General features: G+C 39.2%; 2 protein-coding genes across 51 annotated transcripts in view; one reads left to right on the top strand and one right to left on the bottom strand.

Annotated features, from left to right (window-relative positions):
- Positions 1-3,961, top strand: part of LOC126998376 (tyrosine 3-monooxygenase-like) — a 66,590-nt gene extending 62,629 nt beyond the window's left edge. The window contains exon 12 of the mRNA XM_050859970.1: positions 1,071-3,961. The gene's annotated coding sequence lies outside the window, so the exon portion shown is untranslated. The remainder of the gene's footprint in view (positions 1-1,070) is intronic.
- A 1,469-nt stretch (positions 3,962-5,430) lies between these two features.
- The window catches only part of LOC126998375 (protein ELYS-like), a 58,444-nt gene continuing 37,865 nt past the window's right edge, over positions 5,431-26,009 (bottom strand). For 49 of the 50 annotated variants that reach the window (XM_050859916.1, XM_050859963.1, XM_050859967.1 and 46 more), the window contains 8 exons: positions 24,937-25,167; positions 20,534-20,722; positions 19,996-20,202; positions 17,294-17,506; positions 13,815-13,931; positions 12,325-12,723; positions 8,833-8,905; positions 5,431-7,686 (listed from right to left, as the gene is read on the bottom strand). In XM_050859916.1, coding sequence (XP_050715873.1) covers positions 7,599-7,686; positions 8,833-8,905; positions 12,325-12,723; positions 13,815-13,931; positions 17,294-17,506; positions 19,996-20,202; positions 20,534-20,722; positions 24,937-25,167 — 1,517 coding nt within the window. In that variant the 3' untranslated portion in view covers positions 5,431-7,598. The remainder of the gene's footprint in view (positions 7,687-8,832; positions 8,906-12,324; positions 12,724-13,814; positions 13,932-17,293; positions 17,507-19,995; positions 20,203-20,533; positions 20,723-24,936; positions 25,168-26,009) is intronic. The other variant, XM_050859960.1, reaches the window with a different exon arrangement.

Here is a 26,009-nt window from a genome sequence, read left to right on the forward strand (position 1 = left end):
TCTCGAGGCACTGCACGAGGAGGCGAAGCCCTTGGGACTTCAGGCCTCCTGGGCCAAGACCAAGGTACAGGTGTTTGGAGGCTTGCTAGATGAAACAGTACAGTCTGTTCATGAGTGTGGCAAGGACGTTGAGATCTCAGAAAGTTTCATGTATCTTAAAAAAAATTGGTAGCGTAGTTCATAACAATGGTGAGTCTGGCCAGGAAGTCTTACGGCAGATTGGCCTGACCCATGGTGTTATGGACTCACTCAGCACGAGTACATATATGGCATTGTCGATACCTGTGCAGAAGGACAAAGATCCAAATCTTCAAGTCCCTTGTGCTCCCTGCCTTACTCTATGGTTGTGAGACATGGACACTAAATGGGGACTTGGAGAGGCGGATTGATGCCTTTGGTAATAAGTGTCTACGCAGAATAATGGGGATATCACTGGAATGACTTTGTGTCAAACCAGTGACTACTCCGTGAGACTGATTCGACATATATTACTTGCATAGTCTGTCAACGCCAACTCCGGCTATACGGACATGTGGCACGTTACCCTGAAGCTGATTCTGCTCATCAGGTTGTCTCTGTAAGAGACAATCCTGAGTGGAGGAAGCCAAGGGGACACCCACAGAGTTTGTGGCTTGAGCAAGTCGATAGATCTTGCCGGGAGGTACTCAGGTTGGGAAGGGGGGCTGCATGGAGACTCGCCTGGAGGGACCCCCGGGCTTGGCGTCGTAGGGTGGGCGAGGCGACGCGCCCCCCGGTGTATGCTCCCACTGACTGATTGATTGAAGATAAATTTCCTTTCCCTTGCATGGATGTATTCAGCATTTTCTCAACCAAGGATGTGGAAAACTTGGCTCTGATGAAGTTGAGTTGCTGTTGCTGCTGCATGCTGCACGGATGTCAGGATTACCAAGTCGTTGTTTGAGTTTCATGCAGGCTTCCCCAACAAAAACTAACCCAAAATGTGCCAACATAAATGGAAAAGAAAAATTATGGTACATCATCTTTAGAATTTATTAAAATTTTGTTTGTTTTAAACCCTGCAACCTGAAACTTCCAAATATTTCCCACAGAACCTCATCAGAAATGTCTCAGTTGAGCGTAGAAAACACAGCCTTGGCCAATACTGGCCCCACATCATAACGAAGAGTTGCCTGGCACCCAGGGCTGCCCTTCCTGCTCCCATCATCAGACCCTGGAGACAGTCGCCCCACCAAGAATAAGACTTTTGAAGGATTTTATCAACACTAGTCAGACTTAGCTATGAAGTCCAGTTGGGCGGGGTCTGCTCGGGAAGTCTCCTGGCCACAGTACTGGCAAACCCAACCTTCAGAGTAAGGACAGCCTTCAGAGTAGCTGTCATTGCACATGGAGGGGACAGAGGAAGTGACATGGTGTCTTTCATTGCTGACAATGTTGGAAAGCAACTGTCACGTTTTATGGAATTTATACAATTCATAGCTATTATTCTAAAAAGCGAGACATTCATAGCACTATATAGCTCTATTGAATGTGTACAGAATATTTAATACACAATATCAAATAGTAAATAGCTGATATATGGGAGAGAGTTATATATTAGGGGTAATACGGTATCGCTGTGGAGAGGCTCGGGCCCCACCCAAATGGACTTCATATATGTGTCTAACTATAACACTCCTTGTTGATTTAAAGATACTAAGGAGCATCCTGCCTACGACTTAAACTCTTTCAAGAGGAGGGTATCAGGACACCTCTCCTCCCGAAATTGACCTATCTTTCGGCCACCTCTTTGGATTCTTTTTAGGAGCAGTGAGTAGCGGGCTTTTTTTTTATTAATGTTTGCTTTTTGTGTGCCCTTGAACTGTCTCCTTTGCTGTAAAAAAAAAAAAAAAAAAAAAAAGTCTACTCATTCAGTCAACGGGTTATGTTCCCACAGCGCTGAGTCACATTGCACCTCACTCTCTGACAATTTTAAATCATGGTAAATAGAAAACATTTGTGAGAAGTTGATAATGTAGCCCTTACTCAGGGTCTTGGGGTAAATTACTTAGCCAATTTGTTCGCTGTCGTTGCTGACTTTTCTCTTTTTTTTTTTTTCCATGTCATTCATAGTATTTTTCCATTTCTCCATCCCTTTCAATCCATTGCCTCTCCTAATTTTCAGTACAGGTGAACCAATTTAAAATTCATTAATTATAATAGGATTATAAATTATAATCCTATATTGAATAAATTGCAAGGTAGAGAACAAAATGGGTTAAGCAAGAAGAATGGTTTATGTTGAAAGTGCTTTGATAAATAGGAAGAGGCGAGATGTGAGGAAAAACTTACATAGAAGGATAGAAAGGATTCTGCAGAGGAAATGCAAAGGGAAAGAAAGTTAAATGTCAGAAGAAATGAAACTAACGAAGAGAGAGAGAGAGAGAGAGAGAGAGAGAGAGAGAGAGAGAGAGTTACCATGTAGTCCCCTCCTGGTGACCTCCTTGAGTCGAGGCTGGCAAAAAGAGGTCACCTGGAGGTCACCTAATGTTAGGGATCATCATCATCAACAGCCCATAATTTATGGTCATATTTTAGAAAACCTCAGGAACCCCTGCCTGTCACATAAGCACTTTTTTTTAAATAGTACATTTAGCACTTTTTTCAAATAAAGGAACAGAACAGGAGACAGCCTTGCAAGCTTTCCCAGACTTTCTTCCCTAGACTGATGCCTCTCATTCAGTGTGTTCACGGTTCTCAGCATGTTACTTTAATTACTCTCAGTTTAATTTGAATTCCCAGGACTCATACATTTGCCGTGTTATGTAGTAATAGCTGTATGTTTTTACCAGATAACAAATATCCTGAATATTTACTTGATTTTCATTAATGTTCAGAAAGTTATGCCAAGTGCCAAAGTCTACTACTACCTATATGTACAGCGTTAATGCTTTTCGCCTCTTGTTAAATTGTAGTGGGAGCGAGGTCCCAGATTCAGACTTGTTTTATTCCTATTTTACCAACTGAGAGCAAGCACAGGTGTCAAGGAGGTACTGCAGAAGCTCGAGTTAGTGAACTAATTCAGCCAAGCACCAGTATTAAGGGTAGAGCAGCCCTGAGATGCACAGGTTGAATTCATCCATCTGTCAAATATTGGCCCTGTTGTTTTGGGCTAAGGCAGAGATTGCCATTCATGAGTACATCACCCCATTAAATTCTCTTTAGATTTCATGGGGTAACGAGTGACCATTTTTCTTCTTAAATTAAACTGATCTCTCACATAGAACTCTACCTGTCAGGCTTCTAGATGTCAGAAATTGAAATCCAAAATTTAACCTCCGTGATAACAGCATAGTCTCCTCTGAGGGTTGTATGAGCTGTAAAAGTCTTGAAATAATGAAAGAAATTAGTTGTTCCTTCAAAAACAATGTTTATGTTACAGGATGAGCCAGAGCTATACTAAATTATCTTCAGCAAAATTAAAACTGTCCTAAACCTTTGGGCACTTAATATGGAGTCCCCAATTAAAACTTGCTAAAGCTTGGGGATCTCATTTAAGTATAATTTTTAATGTCAAATCCATCGGGTTCTGGTTTTCTACTGTTTGGAGATTAAACCCTCTTGTTGGCACTGAAGACCACCCATCAACCCAGACTCTAGTCCAGCATTTCCCAACCTGGGGGAAATTTCAGGATTCCAGGGGGGAATTTTAACCTAAGGGAAATATCAGTTACTGGCAATTAGTCGATAGAGTTGAGGATTACATAAAAAGGGGTAAAAGAGGGATGCGAGGACTTAGGTGTGCGAGAAATGTATATTTTGAGAGGGAAAATTGAAGACTCTTCTGTTATGGCCACCCCCTTGGAGGGAGTTCCCGGCAGAAACAGGGCGTCAGAGCTATTAATTGATTGATTTGTGTCATTAGGAAGTAAATTTTGTGCTTGGCTACTATTTGTTTATTAAGTTATTTGTGTTATTAAGCAAGTAAATTTTGTGTTTTGGCTACTTTTTTCCTTGTCCACATGAAGGGGGAAATCCGGATGGTTGAAAGGGAAACGACAGAAAAAAGGTTGGGAACCACTGCTCTAGACTCACTCTCTTAAAGAGGATCAAAGATGAGCTGCAGGGGGCAGAATGAGCTAAGCAAGATGGCACCACTATAAATACTTGCCTGCACCACAATGGGCTGGAGCCAACCATCATCAGGCCCCATCAAGAAAGCCTACCAGCACCATAGGCAAGAAAAAAAAAAAAAAAAAAAACAGGGCTGCTCCACCCTTCATACTATATTTTTGTAATTGTTGAAAAGCTGTGACTCGCTTTCTTTAAAATAGAACCATCAGGAAATCTGCTGAGATCAAGAAGTGACAAACCTCTAGCAAAAGTTAAGATCAAAAAGCCACATGACCTTGATTCCTCATTGCCCTAATTGTGTGTTAGTTATTGTCATTGCTGCATCAGCTTCATGAGTAACTGTTAATCTCAGAAAATACAAGATAGTGTAGGGTAGATAGGTAGACAGGGTATTAATTCAGGTAGTGAATTATTAAGCCAGCTGAGAGACCTCAAGTAGGCAAGAATCACAGGTGGGCAGTGACCATGACATCCTGTGTGTAGGCAGTGTATGGTATTACTGCTCATGTTGGTATATGTATGTGTACATGTATGTGTGCATCAACCAGCAGGCTTCTAGGGATGTTTAGAGGCTAGAAGTAAAAGAAGGAATGAAAAAAATATATTTTGATCCGTATCTTCTTAATCTCTCACAGTGTTGTATATTTCTTTATTACTTTCTACATTTTTCATTACTTTTACATTTGCAGCCCATGTATTTTGCCTGAGCCCCAGATATGAAAATGTGTATGAATGCTAGAAGTCTGTTGTAACTAGAGCTGATATAAGTTGTGTCTGGGTAGTGTATACTACTTGTTTAGAAATAATATGTAATACATGTTCAGTGCAGAGTTAACTCATCACTAGGGCAACCCAGTTGTTGTGCATTTATCTATATAGACATTGTGCTAATTGCACACAAGAAATAGTATATAGATATTTATGGTTGTAAATAACTTGGGAAGCAGCAGTTGCTTGTCTTGTGTAGCTTATCACTGTTGAGACAAGTGTTGTGTATTATTTATTGGTCAAATGTAGCAAAATATACCAGTGTACGTTTAGAATATTTCATGCTGGTATTTCAGTCCCCTTCTATGCATATCACATCACTCAACAAATGGTTTTGTTTTGACGGCCTGCTGACCATTGCAAGTTACTTGGGGTTTTCTTGTGGGAGTTAAAATCACATTATCTTTTGCTGTTTATTAATTTATTTTAACAGACCACTTGGAGTCCTCAGCATGGCTACAGGAAACAGGATCATTGTTTATGACGAGTATTTGCCCTTCTACAATCCTTGCCCTTGTAACTGTAATGTAGTGCAAAAAACCCAGGTGAAAGGTAAGCATTTAAATTCAATTTCAAGAACATATTTTATTTATCATTGAGGATAGGTGATTATATCCTTAAAATTTTTCATAATGAAAAAGAAACCAGCAGCATTACCTAACTAACAATTATCAGGTGGTTGTTATACCCCACGATAACAAAAATATAATCTGGTCATAAAAATGTACTCAACAAGAGACTTTAGAATATTTTCAATATTAGATCAAATTGACAATGACACTTTACTAGCAGCATTTTGTTTGTCTCCCATCACAAGTAATGCCTTTATGCTTGCCTGATCACTTTTCAAGTTTTCACAAACCACAGACCACTTGATGGCTACACTTTGAGTGTATTACCCTACCATACCACACCAACAGGAACATTAATGTTAAACTCCTTTGAAAAAGAAACCAAGATCTAAACATCAGCAAACATTCAAAGATAATGTTGAGCTGCTTAACTACCCAGTGACATGGAAATAGGCATGGACAGGTTGACTGCAATGGGTTTGCCCTTGCATCAATAATAATAGGGAGGTAATATGGCTGCTGTAGACCAAATATCAATTAATAATCCTGAGTGTTTCACAAAACAAAAGGTTCCAATGGATATTAAAAGTGGCTATCAGTTCCCAATCGTCACATGGGGTAAAATTTTATCATGTCAGCAGTTATTTTGAGTTATTTTGTTAGTTTTTTCAAATGTGTAGCTCGTTAAGTAACTAAAGATGACCTTGCTATAACCTGTCAAGCCCTTAAGGGTAATATAACTTATCACAGCCTTGTTTATGTAAATAGGTGGCATCACTTGCCTTCTATGGCCAGAACCTTTTGTTGCGCAGAGCCTTGTGCTTGTCCCTGTAAGCTGAGGCACCAATAACTGCTCTGACTGACTAACTGGGCAAAAAACTACATGAGCACACCGGGCTTGACTACATTTATGCCCAAGATCTAAGACAAGTAAATGTTTAATAGCTACTAAGATCATACATATCTACAAAAAATATATCCTTAGCAACCTTCTTGGTAAAAATACACTACTGTACACCATGTCAGCCTAGTACACTGACAACACCCTCAGCCACATCACCCTGCAGGCACAAAACTAAATATAGGAGTTGCATGTTAGTTTTAATTTTACAGGTTTCAACATTATCCCTGAAGAGCATGATTAAAAGAAGCTCCTAAAAGGATATCATCAGTATTATAAATTGTCTTTGTATATTTTCTTCATAGCTTACAAAAATAAATCCTTCATAATTGCCTTGGAATAAATGAATGCAAACTGTAAAGCACAAACAAGTTAATACTGATGGCACCCTTTGTTATTGTCTGTTGGGGCTAAAGCTTGCACACAAAATGTCTGAGAAAAGTTTTAATACAATTAACAAACTGTAGTGTAGTCACTTACTTTGAATGATCACTACAGACAATAGTTGAGGCAAAATAATTATTATAGTTAAGCTCTTGAGAGATTAATGAGAAATAAATTACGATTACAAAATCTACTAAGCTGACTCAATGAGATATTTTACATACTCAAAGTACATAAATCTTCAGTTGAGACCATGATGAAAATAACAATAGAGCTAATTACCTTTGATGAGACTAGCTAAGTGAAAATTCTGTGATCAAAGCTACATATAATAGTGCAGTTCTCGGACCCTTTCTGTGGCTTGCAGCACAACTGACAATCATTCAACTCTGGTTCCACATCTTTGGGCTGTGGCACACTGGCAGCCCACAGGATCTTTGAAACCTAGCCATCAATACATAGTGCTATGGCCATGAAAGTACACTTAACCTTCATTGAATTTATTCATTATTGTCTGTCTTTCAGCCTGTTTATTAACATGATGGTGCTGATGAACATCTCTATTCAGTAATATGCTGTAAAGTTGCTAAAAGGACAAGCTGTACATTTTGCTTGTATTATATGTATGATTAATCTTAAGAAGATTACCATAACGTTCTAGAGTGGTAGGATGTCTGACGTGCCATAATGTTGTGAGTTGGGGTGCACAAAGGAAAAGATTGGAAACCAAAGATATGACAATATCATAAAATTTAATGTCAGAAAATAGGCACTTGTAGCAATAAACTGCCTGCATCCCTGCTGCTGCTCTGTCATGAGGTATGTGTATGGCCCTCACAATGAACTGCATCCTCAACTTGGGTCTTCACTTTTCTCAATTCTTAGCGTTTTTTTTGTGAAGTTCTTCTGCTTTTAGTTTCTACTTCAGATTCACTTGAGCTGGAGCCTTTCTCTGTCATAGCCTGTTCCCTGTTGGGATAATTTAGAGTTAGAAAGTTAATTAAATAAGATATCAAAGGTGATAACTACGTTTACACCACAATTTACATGACAATAGAAGTATCATTAGCACTATCGCGCATGTGAATGCGACATACGTGTCACTATAATTGTCTGGTCAAAAAGCACAGCTTCTGATAGAAACGACTATCGCGTCACTGGGACAAAACAATTCACCAAAAATTCTGTAATTCTCATTGACGCGTGAAACTTGGTCTGTAGACAGGCTAGCACATGTTGGCTTGAGGTAAGCTGATAGACCCTTCTTGCCGGGAAATTTTCCTGGGTGACTGGTGACGCGAACAGAAAATCTCTTCAGTTGACTCTCTCTAGCGGTCACGGACGGGTTAGTGTGTGGCGGGGGGCAGGGTTACCAAAGATTCATGATATAACCACAGAAATAGCCTTTATTTTATAGGATTTGTATATTGATATCACAGTGAAATGTGTTGAAACCAGAAATTAGATGTGTTTAGAGGTTTTTATAGAGAAAAACTTTGAAAAAACGAGTGATATTGTCGGCCATGTGGTCGTAAGGGCAGAGAACAAATACGTTTGCAACACTGAAAGTTGTGATTTATTCAATAATGCGTTTCCTGGGTTCAATGTGTGCATATTTATTGAGTATTATGCAGTGGTATTTGATGTGATTTATGGCTTAGATGATGTAAAATGAACAAACTATTTTTGCTGTCCGTTTTACTGCAGAAACTTAAGTGACAGTATAAAAATCAGTGAATACATACTATTTACAACATTTATTTGTCTCAAATATATTACTGTGCTAAGCATATAAAAAGAAAATAAAAACATATGCCATAATGTTTAAAATTAGAAGTGTTTTAAAACCATTACATTTTCAAATTTTTTCTTTCAAGCCTAACTCATCAACTATACGTCATATAAGAAATCTGAAACTACCACTGTATAGGTAATGATCTGTTCTTTAAGATAAAAACAATAACAGTTATGGAGATAAGTGGGAAAAAGTGATTCCCCCCCCAATTTATGACCGTTATAATTGGTGTATCAAAATTCTGTTTGTTGCGCTAATGGTAAACCTTTCAATTATGAGTTATGAATATTGGTTTGGTTAGCATACTGAGCCTTACTTACTTGGCACTTTTTCCTGCTGCGAGAGGAGGGGAGAAGAGGAAACTGATGGCTTCATTGGTCAGGTCTTCCAGCGCTGAAATAATGATTACAGTCACTAATAGTCAGCACAAAGAAGACATACAGCCATCCTACACTACAGTTAATGAAATATGTCCATTCAATGTTATAACTAATATTTCCATGTGTTGAAACTTTATAAATTTCTTGAGTTAAGACAGACAGGATGATTTATTTATTTATTTTATTTATTTATTTTTTAAGGGCAAGGAGTGTCATTCACTCCAAACAAGGAATCAAGGAGGAAAGAACACACACACACCGATTCACATCCCATAGTCAACTATTCAATTACACACATACATGATTCGATAGATACTGATTCTGGATACATTAACACAGTCAAATTCTCATACCTAATTCTCAACCTCATTTACTGTAGCATTAAGCTATTCACACCAAACTAGTGGGAGGCAATGGGGTTTCCAATTCAGTGTCCCACAACCATTTATTTAATGATCTAACCCAGTGGTTCTCAACCAGGGGTTCATGGAAAAATTTCAAGGGGTCCATAGGGATTCTAATTATGCACATATTTTAAAATTTATTATACTGGAATAAGGAGACATGCAGCTTAGAATAAAATTCATACTACTGTACAGAATCCTTAAAAGCTAGAATTGCTCTACATTAACTAACAGTAGAAGGGGTGTCAAACTCATGGCCCACGTGACAAATTTGGCCTTTGGGATGGTCATGAGTGGCCCGCTTAACCTATTTCATTGTAGGGGTCCACAGATGAAAGTGACTGGAAAAGGGGGAACGGGACAAAAAAGGTTGGGAACCACTGATCTAACCTAATTTTACTCAGTCAAATATACAAAAAATAAAGAAATAAATAAACATGCAAATGAAGGCCCCCTAACTAAAAGCCAGATGCAGAAGTTTTAAACAAACCTAGAAATAAAAAGAAACACTACAATCACAAAGAAACCAGACAGATACTGTAACACATACATAACTAGAAAACCTCTACAAAAGCCATCCCATAAAACAAAAATAAAAGGGGAGCAGCAGCACAAAACAAGTCATACATCATGAAGACAACTGAGTGAATGGCAAACAATCCAGAACCTACTGACAGCCCAAAACCCACCTTTTAACCCACCACATCATTATATGCTTGAATAAGAGATGAATGAAGCCTAGTGTTGTTCAAAAGGTGCTTAAATAATCCCCCCCAGCTGGGTAGCTAAGATTATGAGAGAGCTAACTCCCTCACTGAGAACTCACCATGAGTTGGGATTGTCCTCTGAATTCTCACCCTCTAGGTCACAAGGCAAGCACCAAACTCACTGAGTTACTCAGCCCCCAGAGTGTGATGTTTAGCCACAGCAGTATCTACTCCTGAAAATATCCTACCAAAAAAAGTCTACTGGAGATGTCTGTAGCTACTTCCTTGATTTGATTGATTTATTGGGGTATGTAGTCATGGCACTGCAATTATGACTTCTTTGAAACAGACAATACTACAAAGATGATTAATAGGTTTGATGTCCATTGCTCATCTTGTCACTCCACTGCCTGCATCTAAAAGCCGAACTTGAATACACTTGGGGTTCCTGAACTGCTTCAATAAACTGAATCACTTCTCTGGTGAGAGGCTCAAAATGACCCAGGCAAAATATGAGGAATTCAACACAACTGCTGTCCCATAGGCAAGCATCACCTCTGCACTGCCTTTCACATCAACAGTAATAGTAAAACTTGGCCCCCTTCCCTTTGACTATCAGAATGCAGAGGCTCTAAGAACTTTGCCTTGGCCAGGTCATTTCTGATGTGTTCCCTTAACTCCTAAAGGGCGGGTGACGGGTTCTTTCGGTTGCCACGCAGAGGGCAGGTGACGGGTTTTTCCGATCTCCCTTTTTCTGCCGTAACTTTGAAGTTTGGGTGGGGATTTATGGGTCAGCATGACTCAGGCTGTCACACAACTCCTCAGTGCCATTCTCAGTGTTTCTGTGACTTTAACAATGCCAGCAGGGGAGTTTGTTTGATCTTCCTCGTTTGATTCCGCGCCCGAGTATCCACAGCCAGCGACCTTGACTCCTCATAAACCTCCTCTTGCTCTCAAAAGAGCTCTCAAGGTGAGCACAATTGGGAGAGCTGAAAGTGACTTCTTCAAGCTTCGAAGTGGTGTTTGAGGTAAAGAAAGTGACAGCAACAGCATTGAACTCTAACCCCTTGTCTTATCAGGAAGGCTGAGCCCTCTTATTATGCAACCTCGCTTTGGAGGCCATCCTGAAGATCAATCTCGTTAAGATGATGATGGAAGTGATACTGATGCCCTTGAGGATACATCCTACCACCCTTCAGGGATATCAAGTTCAGAATATGAGGGTAATGCAGGGGCTTTGTAGCAGGGGAGGGAGATGGCCGCTTGCCACACTCCGCCACCAACAACCTACACAGCGCTCGGAACGAAGGCCTGCTGCGAGGCAGAAGTTACTGCACTTCATCACGTCACCACGGAAACACCACATGATGTAGAGACTTCAGGTTTGTGGCAGATTGAAAAGGAAGGACGGATAAAGGGAATGCTCATAAATTTAGAGCTACTGGCTTAGGAAGAGCCGTGAAATTGATAATGGAATTCGAGCAATTATCGGGAAAAGGTCAGAACATTGTCATACGGGGAAAACCAATTTCATGGTAAATCCCCACACTTTTGGAGTTAATTCAAAAGCACTGCATCAGTACAACAGCTTTCTAAACACTGCTGCTTGGATTATGGTGATCTTTTAATCCTGAAGTCCTGTTCTAATTTTAAACTTAATATGTATAATATTTTACCAACCAACCAAGCAAGCAGCAGAGTTGACTATAGGTAGAGTTGTAGAAATCTTATGACTTTTATGGTTAACATGTAATGAATGGATTGTATACTAATTGTACCATTACTATTTCATATACTAACCAATTATAATGTTGCCCAAAAGGAACCCTGCATCTTTTAACTCAAGTGAGTGGATGAACAATCAAAGAATGAATCTTCAAATAATTTAGCAACAATGTGTGTCTGGTGTGATGCAAGTGCCAAGTCATAATGAATATTTATTGTTCAAGTGATACTGCTCCCCGTATATAACGTTTCACTAATTCATACCAATCAAGAAAGCCTAAGAGTTCTGACAGATACAAAGTGCTCTACACCATACTATAAAATGCACTGCCTAAGCCACTTAGTGAAACACCTGGTCAACCACACTTATAATTCACACCCCAACATGAACCAGAAGAGATGTATTAGTGGGGTAAGTGAACAAGTTTCAAGAATTAGACCAAAAATATAGACGTTTTCCACCACAACCTGCCACAAATACTATCAGAACTTCTCACGTTAACTGCCAGGCTTTATGCATTAGTAAAAATAAATCTACCTGACATTTTCTGAAGATTTCACTTCCCTCTTTCATGTCATGTCTCAACTCAACTTACCACGCATCTGTCTCTTGCTGCTGACTGGTTTCGGCTTGGCGAACTTGAACTGAGGCATGGGAGTGGTAGCACCAGCTTCCTCTGTGCTTCCCTTGCAATCTGAGTCCTTTCTTGAGCCGTTCTCTAGTGGTTCTCTGTGGCTCCCTCCCTCGTGCCTATCTGTCCCTTCCTCCATGACTGTTCTATCCTCCTCCTTGTCTAACAATTGTGATTTCACCCTCTCCTCTCCTATATTTAGCTCTTCTTCCTCCCTCAAACCTAAGTCTAGCTCTGTCGCTTTGGTGGTGATGACTCTGGAAAGCCTCTGCTTTAATCGGGTAGATCTTCTGGTTGTGGTGGTTACGGTAGTAATGGTGGTGGTGGTGTTGGTGGTTGTGGTGGTGGTGTTACTCTCATCTTCTGGTAGAGCAGGGGAAAGTGAACTTAATAAAAAATACAAAATAAAATCCATGGTTTAGTGAATGAAGTGTTTTGCATGCCATGCAAAAGCACTACAGTGAGGAATTTAAAGGCAATATTAATGTTGCATATGCTTTGAACATTTCTATGACTGGCTTTGCTTCCTCAGACTACTGGTTCTCACTTGTGTCTGGTCACTCCAACCCTTCCCTTATTCAGTGTAAAATACTGAGCTGTATTGATTATCGTTCCTTTTGTATGTTCTTCAAGTTTATAATATTTTACTCCTTATGCCACTGAACAAAAATCTCCTTAAAGCCAAAGGCATGTGTGAGTCATGTTTGATTATGATTTATATCTCATACCATAACAATCCATTTTCCAATCTTCCACTACTTGCTGACAGTTATAAATTTTCAACAGGTTTCAAACTTAAATGACTTTAAAATTTGCAATAATTCCTTTTCCCCATTGGTGGTTCCTCTATTTTAGTAAAAAAAGTGAGTACAACCAGGCTGGGGTTGCTGTGTACCAAGCAGCTGGAAATTATGTCACATAATTCACCCAAAATATTCAAGAAGCAAATTTGACTCCCATACAAAATTAAAATTTGCACCTGCTTGCAATAACTCAAAATGAAAAAAACAAGAGCAGCAAGCCAATAAGCAGTAAACACAAAAAAATACACCCAATTTGCTTTTTCCAAGTTTGATTTACACAAAATTTAAAGTGCAGATAACAAAATTACTCTTATTTACAAAACATTACCACACTATGCTAAAGCTGGTTACTTTTATTTTATTTTACTTGTAAAATGGATTTCATTAACTTAATTCTTTTGTTATCTAAGTGTTTATATGCCTGCAGAACATAACTGCACTTAGTTATTACCAGTATTCCTTACGAGTTTGTTAAATTCCATTCAAGGCTAATTCAATACACAAGACATTTCAACAAAGCTAAAGTTCATATGAAAAGCTAATAGGGTATATATGAGCAGCAGCATAGGAAATACCATGCAGAATAGACAAAACTATTCAACTAGCAAAAGCTGAGAAAAACAGAAGTCACGTGCATCAGTCTCCTCCAACCTTTGCCTGAGTGTAGAGTGGAACCTCGCCCGCGCCCCCTTCCTCTCTTCTTCCCTCCTCGACCCTGTGGACTCTGCTTCCTCTGTGGGCTCTCCTCAGATGTTGGGGTCGCTTTTTCTATAAAATAAAATAAAAATAAAGTCAGATCAAGACTAGAATATACAGCTGTGGTGGAGTTACCTTACCTGAAAAAACACATGCACAATTTGGAGAATGCAAAGAATTGCAACTGGAATTATACGAAGTTAAAATAACCTGCAACACAATGAGATTGTGCAAACTGGAGTTGCCAACACTGCATAGAAGAAGTGATTTTATCATGGCATTCAAGTTCACAAAGGGTCTGAAACATGTAGACATGGATAGTGGACGGACAAGGTGACATGAACATAAGTTGAGGAAAATAAAAATGCAGAAATTATTTGAAGAAATTTGTTTTCCCAATAGAATATGATATTTGGAAGTCTGGATGAGTAGATCATTAAGAGCTAAGAACATCTATGAATTTGAGGGGAGCAACCGGTTCAGACAACATTTTTATTAATAAAAGAGCATGCTCAACTAATAAGTAACAAAAGGGAACAGAAGATAATAATTTGAAAGTTTGCAGTTGAAAACCAGTAAATTAGTAGTGGTATTAGACCCAAGAATCAAGCTGCATATATAATTTTCAACCCCCTTTTTAGAACTGAACTCCTCCAAGTTTATTAACCCTACAATATTGATTGAGGACTCATTGAAAAGAACATAAAAAGTAAATAAAAAAAAAAAAAAAAGGGAGGGGGGGGGGTTACTTGTTTGGGTTTTGAGGCTATGGCCTACTAAATGTTGATGACCCTAGCAACCCCAGTTTTTACAGTATTTTTTGGCTATGAAAATTATTTTCAGTCATAATAGTATATATTCCATGCTTTTTTATTCGAAAAAAAGCTCAACCACTGTTGTAAGTAATAAATTTTGAGTTTTGAAACTAAAGTTGAAGTTACGTTGTGTTGAGAAAACCTGTTTGAAGTCTTATAAGTGATTTACAAACAAATAATAAGTGCAAGATAAGCTGATTTCTTCCAGCCTTTGGAAGTTATAGGGGGAAATTATGCCTCGGGATATTTTTTAATACTTTTGGGGTGCTGTGCTCTATTAGTGAAAATGCTGGGACTTTTTACCTTATAGACCAGTCACTCCGTTAAAGAAAAGTTGAACAAATGGAGATATAGAGAAAGGAAAATAAATCAACTCCTGTATATTACAGCTAGGTACACACACACACCCACAAGATTGGTTTAATGCAAGATGTGCAGGTGAAAAAAAAAAAAAAAAAAAGAGAGAGAGAGAGAGAGAGAGAGAGAGAGAGACAAAGCGTGGAAAAGACTGAAAAGAAATAAGAACCAAAGGAATAAAGAAGACTTTAAGATAGCAAGAAATGAATATGTGAAAATAAGGAGGGAAGAAGAGAAAGGATACGAAAAGGATATTGTTGAAAGGTGTAATGAGGAACCTAAATTGTTTTATAGATTTATAAATGGAAAAGTCAAACCAAAGGAAAAAATAAAAAGAGTGAAAGATGGAAATAAGATAACTGAAGCTCCTAAAGACATGACTGAGCTACTAAACAAGATGTTTCAACAAGTTTTTACAAAAGAATCACAATTTAATGAACCACAAGATGATAAATGTTCAAATAGAAGAAGTAATAGTAACTAAAGAAGATATATAAAATAATGGAGGAGCTGGAAGAGAGGAAAACAATAGGACCAGATGGAGTTTCAGGTTTTATTTTGAAAGAATGCAGAAATCAGCTGGTTGGACCGGTATATGATATCATAAAGTGTTCAATATCAACTGGTAAAGTACCTAAGGAATGGCGAAGGGCTGAGGTGGTCCCTATATATAAAAGCAGGAAAAAGGAAGAACCTCTGAGTTATAAACCAGTATCATTGACCAGTATAGTTTATAAAATATGACAAAATTTCTAGAACACAATATAATTACAGAAAAACAGTATGGCTTTAGACAAGGGCATTCATGTGTAACAAACTTATTGAGCTTTTACTCAAGAGTGACGGACATAACACAGGAGAGGGATGGATGGGTAGACTGCATGTATTTGGACTTGAAGAAGGCTTTCGACAAAGTTCCACATACAAGACTATTATGGAAGCTGGACAATAGAGGAGGATTGAAAGGGAAAATTAAAAACTGGATGGAAAGTTACTTAAAGGGAAGAGAAATGAGAACAGTGCTGCATATCACTCAAGTTTGAGACACTTCTAAGCAATGGTGCGTTTTTGGCACATATTAGAATATCGTGCCTTCGGTGACGTTTGCCACAATCTTCCACTAAAAACTCAATAGAGGTTTTCTGCAGTTTACGGGTTAAGGGTCATCTTTAGGTTAGTGGCAAATGGTGTTTCCAGTGCTGGAGTATCATATGAATTGAAATGCAGATATCACCTTAACATGACTGCTTTCCATATTACTTTAGTTATATTAACTATTATCTACAGTAACAATGAATATCAATATTTTTTTTTATATAAAATTACACCCATCAGAAAAAAGATTTTATGAGTAACTGCTTGCCAACTTAGTAGTGCACTTTAAATGCCAGAAAAAATAGGTAATAGCATACTAATCATCTACATCTCAGTGTTTAGGTCTTATAACTCCTCTGGTATGCAATGTTTTGCATACCAGACCAAGCCATGGTCATTTTTTCAACTCCAACAGAAGAAAAAAGATTTATACCCATGTTTTAAAGCTTGAATTTAAATACCTTATACCCAAAACCAGAGCATTCTACAGCAAATAGTTACTGAACTGTAGCCCATCAAATTTGAAAAAAACAGTGTAGAGGGAGGTGGAGCGTTACCCCCGCTGCCTGGGCGAGGGCTGCGATCCTCACTCTCGTGTGAGTCTGTGTGTGTAATTCACCCCGCCCCCCCCATCTTGAGCACGAGTTGTACTTGCAATGGCCAGCAATTACCCTCCTGACATGAGCAAGCTCATGCTCATTATTGTCGATCTCTGGGTACTGCCAGGACCTCACACACCAAACAACCCATCCCCCTTGCTCAAGTGGAGACAGTAACCACTCCTTGTCAACGGAAAGATTCTGGCCTGAGTGGGGCTCGAACCGCCGCATGTCGGGCCATGAAGCCTGGCAGCGCAGCGCTCTAACTGAATGAGCTACGGAGCGGTGTGTGTGTGTGTGTGTGTGTGTGTGTGTGTGTGTGTGTGTGTGTGTGTGTGTGTGTGTGTGTGTGTGTACAGGGATAAATCTAACACTTAGTTCTGATAGGTTGATAGGGATCTACATCACAATCAGGGCATAGTATGTGGCTGTCAATTTATACTAGGAATTTAGGATGTTTGCCATCGTCCTTTTCCCTGACTTTAAGTAATCCTGAAACAATTACAATTGTCACTCCTGGCACCAGAGGGGTTAAATAATAATACTTAAGTTGGATTCTCATACACACCTTCACTCTCCTTATCATGAGGGCCAGCTTCTTGTACTTCTGTACCCTCTGAGTCACTCTCCACTTCCATGATCACCTCTTTACCTCCCCTTTCCAGTAACAACATTGGGGAGGAGGAAGAAGGTTCAGAAACAGCTTGTGACCTCCTTGTAGTTTTAGAGGTGCGTCGAGTAGTCTTCTTGTTTGAATCCTGAGACTGGCTGCTTCTCTCCTCTACGGAAAGAACAGCATGCAAAGGGTTATTTCAGTGTGTGTGTGTGTATTTACCTAGTTGTATTTACCTAGTTGTAGTTTTACAGGGCCTGGGCATTATGCTCGTGTGGTCCCGTCTCCGTGTCTGCATTTATCCAACTTATCTTTAAAGCTTTGCACACTCCTCGCTGATACTGTATCCTCGCTCAGACTATTCCAAACCTCTACATTTCTTTGCGGGAAGCTATACTTAGTGTCTCTCAAGCATCTCCACTTTATCAATTTTTTACTGTGTCCTCTTTTATTTCTTATTATGTTTCCTTCTGTTTGTAGCAGTTCTTCATTCTCTACTTCATCTATTTTTTTTATTAATTTATAAATTTGGATTAGGTCTCCCTTTCTTTGTTCCAGTGTTGTTAAGTTCATTTCCTTTAATCTTTCCTCGTATATTAATCCCTCCAACTCTGGGACCATTTTTGATGCCATCCTCTGTATTCTTTCTAGTTTCTTTATATGCTTCTTCTTATGGGGGGACCACACTACCTCTGCATATTCTAATTTTGGTCTAATCATGGTAGTGATTAGCCTTCTCATCATGTCCTTGTCCATGTAGCTAAATGCTACTCCAATATTTCTCACCAAGTTATATGTGTCTCTAAAGATCCGATTTATATGACTCTCTGGTTGATTATCATCCCTCATCACTACTCCCAGGTCTCTCTCTTCATGCATGTGTGTATGTGTGTGTGTACAGGGATAAAAGAAAAAATTAAGATGTGACTTCCAAAATTAGCTAACTTATAACTTAATGCATGTACACAAAAGCCTTGACATCCTAGGCATTAGTATATCATTGTAAAACGTAAAACTGGTAACATCCCCAACGGGTAAATTCTATCTATCTTCATCTTCAATGCCCTATCCCCTCACTAAAATTTCCTTGGCAGAAATGTTTCAAGTTGTTCCTGTTCCGGCAAAAACTCTCAGAACATGTAATTCCTCCTCTGCTAACTCTCCCAATATTCATATACTACAATGATCCATGTTACTGATGGTCTCCTGATACCCTCTCCCTCAGTTTTGCCATCATACATTCTTTTTGCAGTGTCATCCTCGTTCATTCTCATCACATGTTCCACCCATCTCGGATACTCACTTTTCACCCACTCAACATCTCCAGAATCCACTCCCATTGCTGTTTCACCCACACCAATATTCTCATACCTACTTTCGTTACTTTTTCCATCCCATCTTGACACACCCCAAGCACAACTTTTAATTAAAGATTATTTCCAACACATGCACTCATGACTGTTGTGCTACATTCTCCACTCATGTCTCTTATGCATAAAGCATAAAGCTATTTCTTATACTCTACTTAACCCCATGCTCACACTCCTTCCTTTCATAACTCTCTCCAGCAAACCTATTACCTATCTGTCCTTCACTCCTCTCTCCCTACATGCCCCCATACTTACATTTACACGATAGTAAAACAATTTTCTTCAGACCGTTTTTGTGTTGGCTACTGCAGGTCATCCCCGCCAAGCTGCTCTGCCACACAGTCACAAACCTTTCTCGTCCTCTCATATATCAGCTATTTACTACTTCTAAGTGAACATAATTTAATGATTTGATAATCCAATAAGGCAATATAGTGATCAGATTTTCGTTTTTTTGGATAATAACAAAGATTTTGTATAAATATCACAACACTTGACAACTTTGTTTCACGATGCTGTCAGTGTGCTGAGGGTCTGACCCCAAGTCACTTCCTTCAAGGTCATGCATCAGTATGGAACCTGCCTGGGCTGTCACTCAACTCATCGTTCCGCGCTCTCATACGTTACACAGTTGACACCTGATCCCCTTATTCTCAATTTTTCATTTTGTAAATTATGTGGAATCTATAAAATCAACCCTTATAAAAATAAATATACACAGAATGTATAAAGTATTCATATATATATATATAGAGAGAGAGAGAGAGAGAGAGAGAGAGAGAGAGAGAGAGAGAGAGAGAGAGAGAGAGAGAGAGAGAGAGAGAGAGAGAGAGAGAGAGAGAGAGAGAGAGAGAGAGAGAGAGCATGGAAGACCTGTACTTCACACCTAGACTCTAATCTGATATTTGGAGAGACAGATGTGGCAGCGGAGTGGGGTGGGGCTGACTCGCAACGACCAATACCAAAATGGTCCAGCGAAAATGTTTTATTTAATATAACACTTAAAAATACCCCCAAGCATGTAAACAATATATCAGCTGTCATTTCAATCCCAATCTAAAGACTAAAATATCAGTGAGAATAGCATACACATAGACTAATTTGCTAAAGAAAAACAATCTATCCAGCTGCCGCCTAAAGAAACTGCTCTCCCAACCCAATCCAGAATTCTATTGTTCATTATTGACAAATCAATTCTCTCCTCTCGGTTTCTCTTATAAGGAATTATTTATCCCAGTCCTCATATAGGTTACATTCATGTATGCAGAACCATCATCCAAGCTTTACCTTCATCTGTCATGGTATGCTGGGAGTGGGGGAGCTTTAAAGTTCGCTGCCTCTGTGTTCCTCTCTTCCTCCCTTGTTCCATAACAGAGATAAGGGATTTCGGTCTCTTTCTATTCTTGTTCCATCCCCCAACCTTCAGGAGACTCAGATCCATCTCTGGGCTTTCCTGTTCCTGTGGTTCTTCCTCTGTCTCCGGTTGTGCAAACACTAATGAAAGAAAAAGTGACCAGTTAGCAGCAGTGAAGGACAAGAACAGTTGCAATTGGGTACCATTATGCAAGGGTGTTTAAATGAAAATTAATGCAATACTGTGGAAGAAAGTGATAATCAGAGCATTTTTACATAACAGAGAGAGAGAGAGGGAATCATACTGTACTACAGAGCTCATAACTATGTATGAGAAATATGGAATGTGAGAGGATGATAGGCATGGATATAAACTTTAATAGCAGCAATACTTTTGTAGAGGGAGGTTTCAGTAACTAAAGTTGTACATATATAGATACATAAGTGAAAACACAAATGCAAATTTACAAACCATCATCATCCTCCATGTCCAGGCCAGCTGCCAATTCTACCGCCGACTTCTCTTCACTTCCACCTCCCAGCAGGAGCACCGGAGAGGAGGACGGTGAGTACTGAGAGGCAGCGAGGGACTTCGTTCTTGAGGCACGTCTGGTGCGCTTCTTCTCTGAGTCTGAGTCTAAGACGTATTTGTCATTTTCCTCTGTAAAAAACATGGGGAAGGCAACTTTTAGTGGCATTATTCTCCACTGTCTGATCCCGTGCTGTGTGTATGTGTATTTGCCTAGTTATATTTACCTAGTTGTAATTTTACAGGACCTGGACTTAACCCTTTCCATACTGTGACACAGATGTCGGCATCACAGTATGGAAAGGGTCAAGAGGAAATGGAAGAGGATTAATCCTCTTCTAAACCTTTCAATCCTCCTCTAAATTCTTCTTAATCCTCTTCCACTTCCTCTTAAAGAGGTTTAGAAGAGAATTAAGAGGAAATGGAAGAAGATTAAGAGGTTTAGAAGAGGACTAATGGTGATGACGTCGGACGCCCTTCGGACGCTGACGTCGGCGTCGTCAGATTGAAGAGGTTAAGCTCGTGTGGTCCCATCTCCATCTCTGTACTTGTCCAGTTTTTCCTTAAAGTTGTGCACACTCTTTGCCGATACTACATCCTCACTTAGTCTGTTCCAAACCTCTATGTTTCTTTATGGGAAGCTGTATTTTTTTGTCTCTCAAGCATCTTCCTTTTCTCAATTTTTTACTGTGTCCTCGTGTGTTGCTGGTGTTTCTTACTTCTCTTAGTAGCAACTCCTCATTATCTACTTCCATTTTATTCCACAATTTATAAATTTGTATTAGGTCTCCCCTTTCTCTTCTTTGTTCCAATGTTGGCAAGTTCATTTCCTTTAACCTTTCTTCATATGACAATCCCTCCAGTTCTTGAACCATCTTCGTTGACATCCTTTGTATTCTTTCTAGTTATTAGAGGAACTGGTATGAGTGATGGTAGAGAGGGTATGTGGGAGAGTGTGCCTGGGGGGGTTGTATGGACGGGGATGGATGAGAAGTATAGAGGCAGGAGTAAGGAAGGATGTGCTATTGTGATGTCTGAAAGTGTGTGGAATGGTGTGACTGATTATGGTTGGAAGGGATCAAGAATTGTGTGGGTGAAAGGAAAAGTAGGTTTAGTAAAGTATGCATGGGTGTGTATTTATACACCAGTAAATGTGAAAAATAAAAAAGGACTGAGGGAAAGGGAAGCTTTTTGGAAGTGAATGCATGTTTGAAGAGTTTTGAGAAAGAAAGGAAACTTATTATGATGGGAGATATGAATGCTAAAGCGGGTGATGAATGTGTGATGGATGTGGTGGGAAAATGGGGGATACCTGGAAAGAATGAAAATGAAGTGGCTGGTGGACGTCTGTGCTGAAAGGGGGCTGTTCCTAGCAAACACTTTCTTTCAGCACAAGAACATCCACCAATACACATGGAGGAGGGGGGAAGATTATAAGCAGAAAGGATTGATTGATTATGTGGCACTAGATGAAAGACAGAAATGACATTTGTGATGCGATGCGAAGGTAGTAAGAGGAATGTTCGATGACTCTGACCATCTTGCAGTGCTGACAAAATTAAGGCTGAAGGAAAAGTGTGTGTTCGAAAAGAAAGGTGAAGTAAAAAAGGAAATATTGAAGATAGAAAAGTTACAGGAAAAATAAATAAAAGATGAGTATAAATGTGAAATGGCAGAGGCCTTAAGTGAAAATGGGAAAGTGTAACAGATAGTATAGATATTGAAAAAGTTTTTGGAACATTTAAAGAAGTAATGTTAACTACAAAAAAAAGTGTTAGGAATGAATATGGTGAGGGATGGAAAAAGAAAAGGAAATTCATGGTGGACAGAAGAGATAAGGAGGATAGTAAAAGAGAAAAGGAAACTTTTAAGAAAACTCAATAAAGAAATGTGGCTGAGCAAGTAAAAAGGAAAAGGAAAAAGAAATAGAGAATGCAAAATGAAATTAAAACAAGCAATAAAAGAAAGTAAGAAGAGAGTTGATGAAGACTTTGGAAAAATATAAAGGGAACAGAAAATCATATTGGAAAGAAGTAAAAAACTAAAGAAATACAGAAAATATCTCCCCAAGTAAAATAAATGAAGTTATGGATAAGAATGGAAAGATGTTGAAAGACAGGGAAGTTGTGAAAGAGAGATGGAGAGAATATTTCAAAAACTTAATGAATTTTGAGGATGGACGTCCAGCAACTGTAACAGCAGCAGTTTTGAGTGGAGGTAGAGGAGGAATATATAAAGAAAGAAGTATAACATATGAAGAAGTAAATCAAGCAATAAAAAGATTAAAAACTGGAAAGGCAGCAGGAATTGATTAAATCATAGCAGAAATGTTGAAGTGTGGAGAAGATGTAGTTATTAAATGGATGGTCATGATATGTGAAGTAGCATGGGAAAAAGGGGGGGGGGGGCAGCAGACTGGACAAACCATTATTGTCCCAATTTACAAGGGGAAGGGCAGGAGAGGGGAGTGTGGGAGCTATAGAGGTATAAGTCTTCTGAGTATACCCGGAAAGGTATATGGAAAAGTCATAATAGAGAGAGTGCAAAGACTTACAGAAGAGAAAATCAGTGAAGAACAAGGAGGCTTCAGGAAGGGAAGGGGATATGTGGATCAGATATTTTCCTTCAGGATGGTAGTAGAAAAAATAATAGCAAAAGGAAAGAAACTATACGCTGCCTTCATGGACTTAGAAAAAGCTGATGACGCTGCCTTCATGGACTTAGGAAAAGCTTATGAAAGTCGATTGGATTGCATTGTGGGATGTTTTAAAGATATATGGTGTGGGAGGAAAACTGCTTAGTGCAATAAAGTCTTTCTATGAGGATGCATCTGCATGTGTCAAAATTAGTGGAGAAACAAGTGAACATTCTGAGATAAAAGTGGGATTAAGGCAGGGGTGTGCCATGTCACCATGGTTGTTCAATATTTATATGAATGGTATCATGAGAGAAATGTAAGGCAAAGTTGGGGAAGTTGGAGTAAAAATGTACGCTGAGGGAAGGAAGTGGGTGCTGAATTCAATATTATTTGCTTATGACACAGTGCTCATTGCAGAAAATGAAAGTGACTTACAAAATTTGGTCAGTGTTTTTGATGGTGTATGTAAAAGGAGAAAGCTGAAAGTAAATGTCAACAAAAGTAAAGTGATGGATTGTGAGCAGAGTAGAAGTGAGGTTGTGGATTTTGTATGCCCATACAGAGTGGGAATTGAATGTGAAAAAGAATGAAAAATAATTTTGAATGGTGAAGAAATGGAGGAGGTCAATGAGTTTAGGTACCTTGGATCAGTTATGTGTAAGCATGGTGGTACGGAGGGAGATATAAGAGAAAGGGCATTGCAAGGAAGAAGGGTGGTAGGGTCTTTGGGATGAATCATGAATGGCAGAAAAGTGAGCATGGAGGTAAAGAGGGATTTGAGAAATACAATAATAGTACCAACCCTCACATATGCAAGTGAAACGTGGGCCTGGAATGAAAGTCAGAGGTCTAGAGTGCAGGCAGTGGAAATGAGTTATTTGAGGAGTGCTTGTGATGTGAGTAGAATGAATGGAATGAGTAATGAAAGTGTGCATGAGTGTTTTGGAATGTGCCACGTGGGTGAAGGGAAGAAGTGTGGAGTGGTGGAAGAAGTGAAGCAACAGACTTTAAAGTGGTTTGGCCACAAGGAGCGAATGGAGGAGAGTATGATGACCAAAAGGGTGTATGTGAGTGAGATAGAGGGAGGGAATGTTAGAGGACGACCTCCAGTGAAATGGAGAGATAGGGTGCAGGAGTACGTTAGGGAGAGGGGGGAAAGATCCTTGAGAAACTTTGAGCAGGCAAGGAGGGAGTGTCTGGACAGAGAAAGATGAAAACTTCTGCTGTGGCCATCCCCTGGTGGGAGCTCCTAGGAGCAGGCGTCGATGAAATGATGATGATGATGATATAGAGAGAGAGAGAGAGAGAGAGAGAGAGAGAGAGAGATATATATATATATATATATATATATATATATATATATATATATATATATATATATATATATATATATATATATATATATATATACTCATAAAGGCAAAAATATACAGATCTGTAACTGCATTGATCAGCCTAATAAGCGTTTATAAACATGACCAAGGCATCACAGGCTTAGGGTGTTCCACAGCTGATATTCCTCTGCTTAAGTTGTAGTATTTCTATTTGTTGTAGCATCCTAATTTTATAAATAATTTGTTATGACAGTATTTGTTGTTACATCCATTCAGTGTAGAATACCGCACTATAAATAAAGTACATGAAACGATTGCAAGGGATTTATTGTTAACAAATGAACAGAAGAAAAAATAAATATGCAGTTTCTCACCAGAGTCCCTGTAGAGCTTTATGGTTCTCATGGACTCACGCCGGGGCTTTGGCTGGTACAGATGGAGGGGCTGATGGATTGAAGTGTGAATGGTGAGGCGACTCTTCCTTCTCTTCACACCCTGTTTGCCCTTCACACTCTCCTCCTGCTCCTCCTCCTCTGTACCCTGATGCTTCTCCTTCCCTTCCTTCTTCTTGATTTTCCTGTCCTCTTCCTCACTGCTCTCTGAGTCTGGGTTGATTAAGAGGCAATGTGGTGATGCTATACTTTTCCCTCTGCTAATATGATTCACTTGTTTCCCATCTCTAGTGTCCATTTTCGTAGTTTCTGCAATATCTTCTAATCTCTCTTGTTCCTCTGGCTTGATTCCTAGCTTCCTACTTTATCTTAAATTTCTAACTTCATTTCTTTATAGATTTGATTCCTCTTCTTTTCACTTTACTTTCCTGGCATTTTCTAAAGCCCTATAAATCCTCCTTTTACTGTGATCTATTTTGAGTTTACTTGCAGTACCTTACTTCATTTTTTGCTGTCCTGTCCAGGTATATCTGTCCAGGCTCATTCCGAGATTCTATATATTGCTTCCAGTATTCTCCATGCAATTAAGCTTTCCTTCATGGTAGAAGCACAATCCTTTTTCCTATCTTGTTTTCTATGCTGTAGGTGTTAAATCCAATGGAAGAGATAATTTCAACATTCCTAAGTTATGTAGTCTTCAACTTCAAAACAGGGGACTTTTACTCTAACATAAATGATGGAGTGGTGGGCAGCACTGCCCCATCAGCCCCCTCATTGCCATCAAGAGGCAAAGGGCCGTATTACAAGTCAAACCCGAGAAGTTTCAGGTCCCTACAAAGATCGGTTTAGGGGCCATACTACAAGTCCAATCCGAGAAGTTTCGGGTCCCTACAGAGTTTGGGATGACTAACTCTGTAGGGACCCGAAACTTCTCGGATTGGACTTGTAATACAGCCCCTAAACCGACTTTTGTAAGGACCCGAAACTTCTCGGGTTTGACTTGTAATACGGCCCCCTGTCTTTTGACCAAAACAAGACAGCAGTGCTGCCTGTGG

Source organism: Eriocheir sinensis, chromosome 14, assembly GCF_024679095.1.
Source record: "Eriocheir sinensis breed Jianghai 21 chromosome 14, ASM2467909v1, whole genome shotgun sequence".
Taxonomy (NCBI): domain Eukaryota; kingdom Metazoa; phylum Arthropoda; class Malacostraca; order Decapoda; family Varunidae; genus Eriocheir; species Eriocheir sinensis.